The 13,742-nt window shown below is 48.4% G+C and overlaps 1 protein-coding gene across 2 annotated transcripts in view; it reads left to right on the top strand.

Annotated features, from left to right (window-relative positions):
- Positions 1–12,640, top strand: part of LOC138959826 (uncharacterized) — a 30,038-nt gene extending 17,398 nt beyond the window's left edge. For both annotated transcript variants that reach the window (XM_070331459.1, XM_070331460.1), the window contains 5 exons: positions 6,772–7,422; positions 8,111–8,295; positions 8,694–9,206; positions 9,994–10,358; positions 11,305–12,640. In XM_070331459.1, the coding sequence (XP_070187560.1) occupies positions 6,772–7,422; positions 8,111–8,295; positions 8,694–9,206; positions 9,994–10,358; positions 11,305–11,714 (2,124 nt within the window). In that variant the 3' untranslated portion in view covers positions 11,715–12,640. The remainder of the gene's footprint in view (positions 1–6,771; positions 7,423–8,110; positions 8,296–8,693; positions 9,207–9,993; positions 10,359–11,304) is intronic.
- The last annotated feature ends 1,102 nt before the right edge of the window (positions 12,641–13,742 follow it).

The following is a 13,742-nucleotide window of genomic DNA, read 5'->3' as shown; positions in this document are numbered from 1 at the left end:
GGAGGGGTAAAACACCGCTGTGATGATGAGAGAGATGGGGTAGGGGTGTAAGACGGAGGGGTAAAACAAAGCTGTGATGATGAGAGGGATGGGGTCATGGTTAAAGACGTATAAGTAAAACACAGCTGTGATGATGAGAGTAATGGGGTAGGGGTGTGAAACGGAGGAGAAAAACATACCTGTGATGATGAGAGGGATTGGGGTAGTGGTGTAAGACGGAGGAGGAAAATACAGCTGTGATGATGAGAGAGATGGGGTAAGGGTGTGAGACGGAGGAGAAAAACATAGCTGTGATGATGAGAGGGATGGGGGTAGTGGTGTTGGACGGAAAAGTAAAACACAGCTGTGATATCAAGATGGATGGGGGTAGGGGTTAGAGACGGAGAAGTAAAACATAGCAGTGATTAAGGAAGGGATGGGGGTAGTGGTGTGAGACAGCGGAGTAAAACACAGCTGAGATGATGAGATGGATGGGGGTAGGGGTGTGAAACGGAGGAGTAAAACAGCTGTGATGATGAGAGGAATATGGGTAGGTGTGTTAGACGGAGGAATATAACACAGCTGTCAATATGAGAGGGATGGGGGTTGTGGTGTGAGACGGAGGAATACAACACAGCTGTCATGATGAGAGGGATAGTGTTAGGGGTGTGAGACGAAGGATAAAAACATAGCTGTGATGATAAGGGGGATGGGGGTAGTTGTGTGAGCTGGAAGAATGAAACACAGCTGTGACGATGAGAGGGATGGGGGTACGGGTGTGAGATGTGGGAGGAAAACATAGCTGTGATGATGAGAGGGATGGGGGTAGTGGTGTGAGACGGAGGAGGTAAACACAGCTGTGATGATGAGAGTGATGGGGGTAGTGGTGTGAGACGGAGAAGTAAAACACAGCTGTGATATCGAGAGGGATGGGGGTTGGGGTTAGAGAAGGAGAAGTAAAACATAGCTGTGATTTTGAGAGGGATGGGGGTAGTGGTGAGAGACGGAGAAATACAACACAGCTGTGATGATGAGAGTGATGGGGGTAGGGGTGTGTGACGGAGGAATACAACACAGCTGTGATGATGAGAGGGATGGCGGTAGGGGTGTGAGACGGAGGAGTAAAACACAGCTGAGATGATTAGAGGGATTGGGGTGGGGGTGTAAGACGGAGGAGGAAAACACAGCTGTCAATATGAGAGGGATGGGGGTAGTGGTGAGAGACGGAGGAATACAACACAGCTGTGATGATGAGAGGGATGGGGATAGGGGTGTGTGACGTAGGAGAAAAACATAACTGTGATGATGAGAGGGATGGGGGTAGTGGTGTTAGTCGGAGAAGTAAAACATAGCTGTGATTTTGAGAGGGATGGGGGTAGTGGTGTGAGACGGAGGAGTAAAACACAGCTGTGATAATAAGAGGGGTGAAGATAGTGGTGTGAGACGGAGGAGGAAAACACAGCTGTGATAATAAGAGGGGTGGAGATAGTGGTGTGAGACGGAGGAGGAAAACACAGCTGTGATGATAAGAGGGGTGAAGATAGTGGTGTGAGACGGAGGAGGAAAACACAGCTGTGATGATAAGAGGGGTGGAGATAGTGGTGTGAGACGGAGGAGTAAAACACAGCTGTGATGATAAGAGGGGTGAAGATAGTGGTGTGAGACGGAGGAGGAAAACACAGCTGTGATGATAAGAGGGGTGAAGATAGTGGTTAGAGACGGAGGAGCAAAACACAGCTGTGATGATGAGAGGGATGGAGATAGTGGTGTGAGACAGAAGAGGAAAACACAGCTGTGATAATAAGAGGGGTGGAGATAGTGGTGTGAGACGGAGGATAAAAACACAGCTGTGATGATAAGAGGGGTGGAGATAGTGGTTAGAGACGGAGGAGTAAAATACAGCTTTGATAATAAGTTGAATGAGGTAGTGGTGTAAGACGGAGAAGGTAAACACAACTCTGATGATGAGAGGGAAGGGGGTAGTGGTGTGAGACGGAGGAGGGAAGCGGCTGTTATGATGTAAGAGACAGGGGTAGTGATGTCAGACGGAGGAGTAAAACACAGCTGTGATGATAAGAGGCATCGGGTAATGGTGTTAGACGGAAAAATAAAACACAGCTGTGATGATGAGAGGGATGGGGGTACGGGTGTAAGACGAAGGAGGGAAACACAGCTGTGATGATGAGAGGGATGTGGTAGTGGTGTGAGACGGAGGAGTAAAATACAGCTGTGATGATGAGAGGGATGGGGGTAGTGGTGTTAGACGAAGGAGGAAAACACAGCTGTGATAACGAGAGAGATGGGGTAGGGGTGTCAGACGGAGGAGTAAAACACAGCTTTGATGATGAGAGGGATGGGGGTAGTGGTGTCAGACGACGTAGGGAAACACAGCTGTGATGATGAGAGGGATGGGGTAGGGGTGGAAGACGGAGGGGTAAAACAAAGCTGTGATGATGAGAGGGATGGGGGTAGGGGTGTAAGACGGAGGAGAAAAACACAGCTGTGATGATGAGAGAGATGGGGTAAGGGTGTGAGACGGAGGAGAAAAACATAGCTGTGATGATGAGAGGGATGGGGGTAGTGGTGTTGGACGGAAAAGTAAAACACAGCTGTGATATCAAGATGGATGGGGGTAGGGGTTAGAGTTGGAGAAGTAAAACATAGCAGTGATTAAGGGAGGGATGGGGGTAGTGGTGTGAGAAGGAGGACTAAAACACAGCTGTGATGATGAGAGGGATGGGGGTAGTGGTGTAAGACGGAGGAGTAAAACAGCTGTGATGATGAGAGGAATATGGGTAGGTGTGTTAGACGGAGGAATATAACACAGCTGTCAATATGAGAGGGATGGGGGTTGTGGTGTGAGACGGAGGAATACAACACAGCTGTCATGATGAGAGGGATAGTGTAGGGGTGTGAGACGAAGGATAAAAACACAGCTGTGATGATAAGGGGGATGGGGGTAGTGGTGTGAGCTGGAAGAATGAAACACAGCTGTGACGATGAGAGGGATGGGGGTAGGGGTGTGAGATGTGGGAGGAAAACATAGCTGTGATGATGAGAGGGATGGGGGTAGTGGTGTGAGACGGAGGAGGTAAACACAGCTGTGGTGATGAGAGGGATGGGGGTAGTGGTGTGAGACGGAGAAGTAAAACACAGCTGTGATATCGAGAGGGATGGGGGTTGGGGTTAGAGAAGGAGAAGTAAAACATAGCTGTGATTTTGAGAGGGATGGGGGTAGTGGTGTGAGACGGAGGAGGAAAACACAGCTGTGATGATGAGAGGAATGGGGGTAGTGGTGTGAGACGGAAAAGTAAAACACAGCTGAGATTATTAGAGGGATTGGGGTAGGTGTATAAGACGGAGGAGGAAAACACAGCTGTCAATATGAGAGGGATGGGGGTAGTCGTGAGAGACGGAGGAATACAACACAGCTGTGATGATGAGAGGGATGGGGGTAGGGGTGTGTGACGTAGGAGAAAAACATAACTGTGATGATGAGAGGGGTGGGGGTAGTTGTGTGAGACGGAGAAGTAAAACACAGCTGTGATGATGAGAGGGGTGGAGATAGTGGTGTGAGACGGAGGAGGAAAACACAGCTGTGATGATAAGAGGGATGGAGATAGTGGTTAGAGACGGAGGAGGAAAACACAGCTGTGATGATAAGAGGGATGGAGATAGTGGTTAGAGACGGAGGAGTAAAACACAGCTGTGATGATGAGAGGGATGAGGGTAGTGGTGTTAGACGGAGGAGGAAAACACAGCTGTGGTGATGGGAGGGATGTGGGTAGTGGTGTCAGACGGAGGAGTAAAACACAGCTGTGATGATGAGAGGGATGGAGATAGTGGTGTGAGACAGAAGAGGAAAACACAGCTGTGATAATAAGAGGGATGGAGATAGTGGTTAGAGACGGAGGAGTAAGTCACAGCTTTGATAATAAGTTGAATGAGGTAGTGGTGTAAGACGGAGAAGGTAAACACAGCTCTGATGATGAGAGGGATGGGGGTAGTGGTGTCAGACGGAGGAGTAAAACACAGCTGTGATGATGAGAGGGATGGGGTACGGGTGTAAGACGGAGGAGGAAATTACAGCTGTGATGATGAGAGGGATGCATCCTGAACTCAGGTCAAAAATGAGTTATTTCCCTTCGGGTCTCATTCTATCCCTGATAGGATGCCTTGGATTTCTTTATGTGGGTAAGAAATAAAAATTTTGTTACATATTTAGATCTTTTCGTAATGTGTTATGGATATAAGCAGATTTGCGATCGTCGATAATGATTTTTCATGGTGTTGTGTAAATGTTAAATTACAACGGAATTGATATGTAAGACAGTTTCAAGCGAGCTATCTTTCGCGGATGTATTTACTGTGCAAACAACTCCAAAGTGTCACGTGATAATCAACTTTGGCTTCGTCGCGCGCCGGAGCAGACGATTTTTTCCGTAACCAGTTGAGAGTGATGCAACCATATATATTACGGTCTCCTTCCCACAGCATTCTCAAAATTTTGACTTGTTTTGACCTTAGAACGATGTCTTTATCATAACTGTGAAGAACAGAACAGAGATCACTGTCAAAGTCGGCCAATCTGCAATCATATTCGTCTCGCGAACACTGATCTCAAATTTAGATCAGTGCTCGCGAAAAACATATGGGAGATATAACTCTGTATTCTTGTTTTGATAGATTTGCGCAATAATTCAGCAAGCTGTCAGAGAGAAACTGGCAATATCCTTGGGACGGATGTTTATCGGAATGGAGAGGGATGGGGTAGGGGTGTGAGACGGAGGAGGAAAACACAGCTGTCATGATGAGAGGGATGGGGGTAGTGGTGTGAGACGGAGGGGTAAAAGACATCTGTTATGATGAGAGGAATGGGGTAGGAGTGTGAGACGGAGGAGTAAAACACAGCTGTGATGATCAGAGGGATGGGGGTCGTGGAATGAGACGGAGGAGTAAATCACAGCTGTGATGATGAGAGGGATGGGGGTAGGGGTGTAAAACGGAGACGAAAAACACAGCTGTGGTGATGTGAGGGATGGGGGTAGGTGTGGGAGACGGAGGAGTAAAACGCAGCTGTGATGATGAGAGGGATGGGGGTAGTGGTGTGAGACGCAGAAGTAAAACACAGCTTTGATGATGAGAGGGATGGGGGTAGGGGTGTGAGACAGAGGAGAAAAACACAGCTGTGATGATGAGAGGGATGGGGGTAGTGGTATGAGACGAAGGAGTAAAACACAGCTGTGATGATGAGAGGGATGGTGGTAGTGGTGTGAGACGGAGGAGTAAAACACAGCTGTAGTGATGAGAGGGATGGGGGTAGTGGTGTGAGACGGAGGAGTAAAACACAGCTGTGATGATGAGAGGGATGGTGGTAGTGGTGTGAGACGGAGGAGTAAAACACAGCTGTGATGATGAGAGGGATGGGGGTAGGGCTGTGAGACGGAGGGGTAAAATACAGCTGTGATGATGAGAGGGATGGGGGTAGGGGTGTGAGACGGAGGAGTAAAAATACAGCTGTGATGATGAGAGGGACGGGGGTAGTGGTGTGAGACGGAGGAGTAAAACACAGCTGTGATGATGAGAGGGATGGGGGTAGGGGTGTGAGACGGAGGAGTAAAACACAGCTGTGATGATGAGAGGGATGGGGGTAGTGGTGTGAGACGGAGGAGTAAAACACAGCTGTGATGATGAGAGGGATGGGGGTAGGGGTGTGAGACGGAGGATGAAAACACAGCTGTGATGATGAGAGGGATGGGGGTAGGGGTGTGAGACGGAGGACTAAAACACAGCTGTGATGATGAGAAGGATGGGGGTAGTGGTGTGAGACGCAGAAGTAAAACACAGCTTTGATGATGAGATGAATGGGGTAGTCGTGTAAGACCGAGAAGAAAAACACAGCTGTGATGATGAGAGGGATGGGGGTAGAGGTGTTAATCGGAGAAGTAAAACACAGCTTTGATGATGAGAGGGATGGGGTAGTGGTGTCAGACGGAGGAGTAAAACACAGCTGTGATGATGAGAGGGATAGGGGTAGGGGTATGGTGATAGGCAAAACGGTAGGGGTGTGATATGGAAGAATATAACACAGCTGTGATGATGAGAGGGATGGGGGTAGGGGTGTGAGAGGGAGGAGTACAATACAGCTGTGATGATGAGAGGGATGGGGGTAGGGGTGTGAGACGGAGGAGTACAATACAGCTGTAATGATGAGAGGGATGGGGGTAGGAGTGTGAGACGGAGGACTAAAACACAGCTGTGATGATGAGAGGGATGGGGGTAGGGGTGTGAGACGAAGGAGTACAATACAGCTGTGATGATGAGAGGGATGGGGTAGTGGTGTGTGACGGAGGAGAAAAACACAGCTGTGATGATGAGAGGGATGGGGGTAGGGGTGTGAGAATGAGAAGAAAAACACAGCTGTGATGATGAGAGGTATGGGGGTAGGGGTGTGAGATGGAAGAATTAAACACAGCTGTGATGGTTAGAGGGATGGGGGTAGGGGTGTGAGACGAAGGAGTAATACACAGCTGTGATGGTGAGAGGGAGGGGGTAGGGGTGTGAGTTGGGTAGGGAGGAGGAAACAGCTGTGATGGTGAGAGGGAGGGGTGAGGGCGGGGGTGAAATAACACACAGCTGTAGGAATAGCGTTCCCCAGAGAGTCCTTAGTATTATCAACACTGCTAGCGAACACGTGTGTTGCTCTCGATACAGTTTTGTTATTCAAAAGACCTTGAACAGGTTCAAACATTATTTTGAGGAGACAGTACATCGTCAGGTCTTTGATTCCAGAGGGAGTTTCTGAACGCCTGGTTCCCTAACCTGCACAGGGACGTCTATATGATCCCCCCGCACCATGTAGACACGGTGCACGTCACAAAACAACACACCCAGGGAGGTGACTTGATCGACGTGCTGAAAACTCAACAACAAATCGACAGTGATAGCACTAAGCGTACAGAGGTCAGTGACGTCGTACACATAGACAGAGCGCTGAAGAAAGTCCACTGCTGCATGAATAAGATCAAGGACAAAGCAGAGAGTCAGAAAGAAGTTTTAATAATAATGACTCAAGGCAAATGTGGCGCTGGTTCCCGAAGCCTCTACACTGGGGCAGCCGCCAGGAGCATGAACAGCGACGAGACAGAACCTTTAGTTCTGCAAGAAGACTTAGTTCTGGAGGAAGACTTTGTTGATCTGCTGGTCATTGATCGTAACCGGGGAGTAATGATGGGGGCAATCATACGTCAGACAGAAGAGGACCCTCATGCAGTTCAAGAAGAATTGCGGAAGGCAGCTGATTACCTGCAGCAAGCTGGAGATGTCGTGAAGCGTTGTGTTCTGGGTGACTTGGACCTACCCCAGCCTGCAATCCACCAGGCCATTCTCCTGCCTCACACGACCAGACGCTGTCTAGTGGAGGCGCTGCAAAACATGGACGATGTGAGTATGCATTACCCCCCCCCCCCCCTCCTCTACAAACGCACACATACACACACGCACGCACGCCAGCACGCACACACACAACTACACAGCCACACACAAACACACGCGCCCACACACACACAGCTACACACACACACACACACACACACACACACACAAACACAAACACACACATAAAGAGAGAGAGAGAGAGAGAGAGAGAGAGAGAGAGAGAGAGAGAGAGAGAGAGAGAGAGAGAGAGAGAGAGAGAGAGAGAGAGAGAGAGAGAGAGAGAGAGAGAGAACGTGCGGATAATGTTTAAAGAACACAGAGAGAGAGGGGAAAGAGGGGATAACAATTTCCCCATCAACAGATACTGAGTTTCTCTTTTCCACGCGCACTTTGTTTACCTTGCTGACGAGAACAACACTTTCGGAACACTGAGGTAGCTTCGTTGACGTCAATTTGCGGTACATTTGAAAACGACGTCATTTGAGTTTAAGCGAGTCGCTCAAAACGGGCAGACAGCTTTCTATTACATACAGAAACACTGTGGCGCTTTTGTCCAGAAAAAACTCTTCTTTTAGGCCCAGAAGTCAGATGATTCCGTATGTAAGTATAGTTAACTGTCATAGTATGCAGCGCGTGTTAAATCGTTCTTTGTTATATCCTCCATTTATTTGCAGTCCGTGTGTGTTGACCTCAGTTGCAGAAGTTGGAGCAGTGTCTGGGCGTGAAGGCAGGGCAAAGGGTCGACAAGTGGTGTCTCTGTCATGATGATATGACAGACGACACCAGACGAGACGCCTGGTGGAACACCTGCTGGGAGGGGGAAAAGGCAGGGGACCCCGCAATGAAGGGAGGTTCCGCGTATGAAAAGCTTGTGGCAAGGTAAAGTCATTTTATCGGTAAAGTAACCACACACAGAGAAACACAAACGCATGAATACACAGGTGCATACATTATTAGTGAGTCTGTCTGTCTGTCTGTCTGTGCCTGTCTGTCTGTATGTCTGTCTGTCTGTCTCTCTCTGTCTCTGTCTCTGTTTCTCTGTCTCTCTCTCTGTTGTATATTTATGTATGTGACGTTTTGTGACTAGCATGTCTTTTTTTGGGGCCTCTTTATGTGTTTTTCTTTCCCTATTTCGTGGTGTGTGTGTGTGTGTGTGTGTGTGTGTGTGTGTGTGTGTGTGTGTGTGTACCCATGTGTGTGTGTATGTGTGTGTGGATGTGTGTGTGTGTGTGTGTGTGTTCACAAGCTTACATAAAGTGTGATATTTATCAATGCAGGTTCGCCGTACCACTGGCAACGGTACAGGTGTACCTTAGTCGCAAGCCGCGACTACAGCTGTGGACCCAGGGCCATTTTGTTCAGGCTGTCGGGGAAGAACATGGCAGACCCATGTCTTGCCTTGCTCTTTTCCCGGAACAGTTTGAAGTCCTGGAGCACACGCCAAACCACGACGACGACGACATTAGGGTCTTCAGGGGCGCGCCCGGGGTAGGGAAATCGATCATTTTAATTCTAAGGGGTTCCTACTGGATGAGGAAGTATCGCCGCACCGTCTTTGTTCTTCAGACGAGTGACGATGGTACAGCTGCCGCCTACCTGGTTAGACATCAGTTGAGCAAAACAGTCGGACAGGGCGCCGGCAGCGTGCAGCTCGTCAACATGGCGGGGGTACGGGACTGGGGTCGATGGACAGAGGGAGGCAAGAAGAAAGTGCAGGCCTGGGTGGAGGAGCTGTGTCAACACGCACAGACTGAGGGGCGCGTGCACATCCTGGCCGATGAGGCCAACGGGTAAGAATGACGCCGTACACTGAATCTAACACTGCCTCCTGTCACTCTTGCGTTGGTCGGTGTGGTCGTGTTCGGTAGAAGATAATCTGATCATTCCGAAAACGTGTTTTTTTCACCTTCCTTATATGCTAACTGTCAATAAATTAGATAGAGTTTGTGCATAAATAATGGTTCTTAATTATTCCCGTGTAATCAATACGTTACGACAGTTTATTGGATATAGAATGTGCAGTCAACGACTGTCACTGTGTCGGGTACTGATCAGTGATGTCAACAATCTTTCCCATCAGGCGCCACCCTTTGTTTGTCTGCCATGTTGAACAGATCGCTATATATTTTGCCTGGAGTCTGATGACAGGTAAATCATATTTACCTTACTCTGTTTACGTCGTGTGAGTTTTTACGTCACTCCGTTTACGTCTTATGCACTATTACGTCATTTCATATCTGTGTCTCTGCACTTTTGGTTTTATTTTGTTTCATGGAGAACACACGCCAGAGAATGGAGAGATACAGGCAGCACGATTTACCGTGTGACTTCCTTCTGCAGGGTTACTTCATCAAATCAGTATTCGTAATTTACAGGTGAACACACTGACACACCTGTCTGTTCTGTTACAGTGACGTCATGGCAGAGATCTACAGGTCGTTGAAACAACGGGGTATTGTATACACACTGACACACACCTGTCTGTTCTGTTACAGTGACGTCATCACAGAGATCTACAGGGCGTTAAAACAACGGGGTATTGTATACACACTGACACACCTGTCTGTTCTGTTACAGTGACGTCATCACAGTGATCTACAAGGCGTTGAAACAACGGCACATAACGGTCAGCCTGTGGGCGGCCGGCGTGTTGCTTGAACTACCTGCCGACATGGAGCGTTATGTGCACCACCTGACGCAGCCCCTGAGGTCGCCACCCAGTGTGGTGAGAGAGGTGGAGCAGGCTCGTGATATGAAGGGAGGAAAGGTCCCGGCATACACCGCGCCGCCTGTCGCCCCGCCCTCTGACGGGCCCCCCGTGGAGACAGTTGATCATCTCTACAGCTACAGGGGTGACAGACAGGGACATGAGGGTTACCATCCATGGCAGTGTGAGAGATGCGGGCAGCTGGTGGCCGACTTACTCACCACGCTGCGTGTCGGTCAGTACACCTCTGTCTGTCTGTCTGTCTGTCTGTCTGTCTGTCTGCCTGTCTGTCTGCCTGCCTGTCTGTCTGTCTGTCTGCCTGCCTGTCTGTCTGTCTGTCTGTCTGTCTGTCTGCCTGTCTGTCTGTCTGTCTGTCTGTCTGTCTGTCTGTCTGTCTGTCTGCCTGTCTGTCTGCCTGTCTGTCTGTCTGTCTGTCTGTCTGTCTGTCTGCCTGTCTGTCTGTCTGTCTGTCTGTCTGTCTGTCTGCCTCTCTGTCTGTCTCTGTCTGTCTGTCTGCCTGTCTGTCTGTTTGTCTGTCTGTCTGTCTGCCTGTCTGTCTGTCTGTCTGTCTGTCTGTCTGTCTGCCTCCTCTGTCTGTCTCTCTGTCTGTCTTCATATTTGTCTACGTATCTGTCTCTCAGAAAACAAGAAGTGTGATTCAGGTGATTGTGCAACATTTTGATGACGTCATTTTATTGATACAATGAACGAAATGAATGAAGATAATTACGTCATATTTCTGTGACCTCATTAAGAAATAACGTCATTAGTCTGCCAGAGTGAGGTGTTTGACACTGAATAAAACATTTTTTGTGTGTGTACAATTTGCAGGTGGTTGTCGCGCTGCTGGTGTAGATGTCGTCCCTGTTCACGGGTCGCTGACACCGGTGATGGCGTGGGAGTCAGACATGGGTCGTCGTTGTTGTTTGTTTTGTGGTTGTTGCTTCTGCTGGTGGTGTCGTCGTCGTTGTTGCTGCTGCTGCTGGTGGTGAAGTTGTCGTTGATGTTGTTGCCAGAGATGTCATCGTTGTCGCTGTAGTTGCTGATTGTGTTGTCGTCGTTGTCGTTGTTGCTGGGGATGATGGCGTTGTCTTCATCATCGTTGTTGTTGTCGTTGCAGTTGGCGATGATGTATTTCACACCATGGCGATGTGGTGTTGACGGTGTGTGTGATGTTTCAGGTTGCCATGACCACGCTCCCCACGGGCAGGGCGGCCTCACCTTCAATGACGTCTTTGTGCTGGGTGCCATGAACTGTGACACAGACAGACCGGATGATGACTACTGGTCACCAGCACCCTTCATCCGGGGCCTTGAGTCACGCGGCGTCCCCACCCGTAAGGTGGCTCATAACGACACAGCGGCCGTTAGACAACTGGCGGAAATGACGTCTGCTCCCACAGGTGAAGAGAGAGCGGCAGGTAGGGGTCGAGACGAGGCGGTGACGGTGGCCAATGAGGACACAGTGTGGGGCTTGGAGAGACCCGTCGTCGTCTTCCTGGAGCGTGATGCTATTGTGTATAGTGGTGACGCTACCGGCCGCCTGAGATCCATGTCGCGGTCCACGGCCCAGGTGATCTGGGTGAAGTAAGTTATCGCATAGACAGCAACACTGAGTGACACCCACATCTCGTCACCGCCACCACCAACACCTGTCTCTCCTTTACCTCCCGGCGACCTCCAACAGCAACAACAACAACGACAACGACAACAACAACAACATCAACAACAACGTCCACAACACCTACGACAACAAGTAAAACAGCAATGGACTTATTTGCTTCTTGACTTAAGACAGAACAGTACCTGCCGTCACCCCCTGCCGCTCTCTGACAACGACGACAACATCCTCATCGCCTCCACCACCATCACCGCCCACACCGACTCCAACAACAACAATAACTACAACAAAGACTACAACAACTAAAAGCGAGAAGTTTTATTGAGTCTATTCAACTAGAACTTAGCGCAACAGCCCTAGGAACCTGCCGCTCTCTGACAACGACGACAACATCATCATCGTCACCTCCACCACGACATCAACCACCGTCATCATCACCACCGACAAAACACCTTGCGTGAAATTTCGTCTTTATAAAACACAGGGAAAATTCATTTAGAACATTGGTTTTCCTTCAAAGTCAAGAGTTTGATGACGTCAAATCTAAACAAGGTCATCAACAAATGACGTCACAAACCTACCATTTCCTTGTTGAGTGGAGAATCTGTGTGTATGGAAAGGGACGTAACCCTGTTTACCAAAGAGAGAGAGAGAGAGAGAGAGAGAGAGAGAGAGAGAGAGAGAGAGAGAGAGAGAGAGAGAGAGAGAGAGAGAGAGAGAGAGAGAGAGAAAAAGAAAGAGAGAGAGAGAATAAATAAGATAAAATCAATATTTAAGAGCTTGATGATATAAGCATTTGCTGCTTTTTGAACAACAAAACAAACGATGTAACTGTAACAATTAACGCATAATGTCACAATCATTTGCAATTTAAAAAAAAAGTATCATTTTTGTTTCTACAAAACAAAGAGAGAGAAAGCGAGAGAGAAAGACAGACAGAGATGAGAGAAGACAATCGTGTTCATCTCTCAATGTCTGCCACAGAGAAATGTCGGTTGACATTTTACAGAAATGAGAACACATAACACATCGCAAACAGTGTGAACACTCTGCCACTCATACCAAAGGAAATTCAACCTGAGAATATCACGTTCAGCTAACTATTGTATAGATATCCTGACAGAGCACCTGTAACGTGCAAACGACTATTGTTTAACTGACCATCATTTGTATAATCTAACATGTAAATAACTTTGCAATTTTTGTAAATTTGATGTTGAGCGATGTATTGACTGTTTCCAACATTTTCTGTCGTGTACAGTTTCCTTTGTGTGAGAAAAGTAATACATTCTACGTTTGAATTTTAAAAATCTGGTTTGTTAAACTTCGATATGCATCTGTGTGAGTGTGTGTATGTGAGTTTGTGTGTGTCTGTGTGTCTGTCTGTCTGTCTGTCAAATATAACGTCATCAAAGAAAAACGTTTCATAAAGATCTGTGCTGTGATTTTGTAAGCATCGCTCAGCACGCACACACACACACACACACACACACACACACACACACACACACACACACACACACACAATCCTCAGGGGAAAAAATCACATTCAATCGAAAATGAACTGAATGGGGGTGACAAATATCGTGCATAAACTACAGACTGACATTTGGAGTCTCGCGCGAAACATCGCTTCGTCGGAACTAAACAAGGGAGCGTCACAAAATTTAACATGGTGACAGGGTCACAGGCTAATTGCCCCCCAACAACTGCCGCCCATCGGGGAAGACATCTGCCCCCCTCCCCCCCCCCCACCCCCATTCTTTTCTGAGCACTCTTGTGCAAGTTTTGACAACAGTCAATCACCAAGTGTGTGTATCTGAATATATATAGAGAGAGACTGACTAAGAGAAAGATAAAAGGAGACGCGGTCAAATCTTGTTGCCTGAGGGGGGGGGGGGGGGTGAAAGGACAGGTGGGGGGGGGGGGGTGGTGATTAATGTGTATGTCACTGTGTCTAATGAGCGACGTATTGATCACTGTGTCTGTATGACTGTG

The sequence above is a fragment of the Littorina saxatilis genome, linkage group LG2, assembly GCF_037325665.1.
Source record: "Littorina saxatilis isolate snail1 linkage group LG2, US_GU_Lsax_2.0, whole genome shotgun sequence".
Lineage (NCBI taxonomy): Eukaryota > Metazoa > Mollusca > Gastropoda > Littorinimorpha > Littorinidae > Littorina > Littorina saxatilis.
The sequence above is the reverse complement of the archived record's forward strand: the minus strand, read 5'-3'. Positions and strand labels throughout refer to the sequence as shown.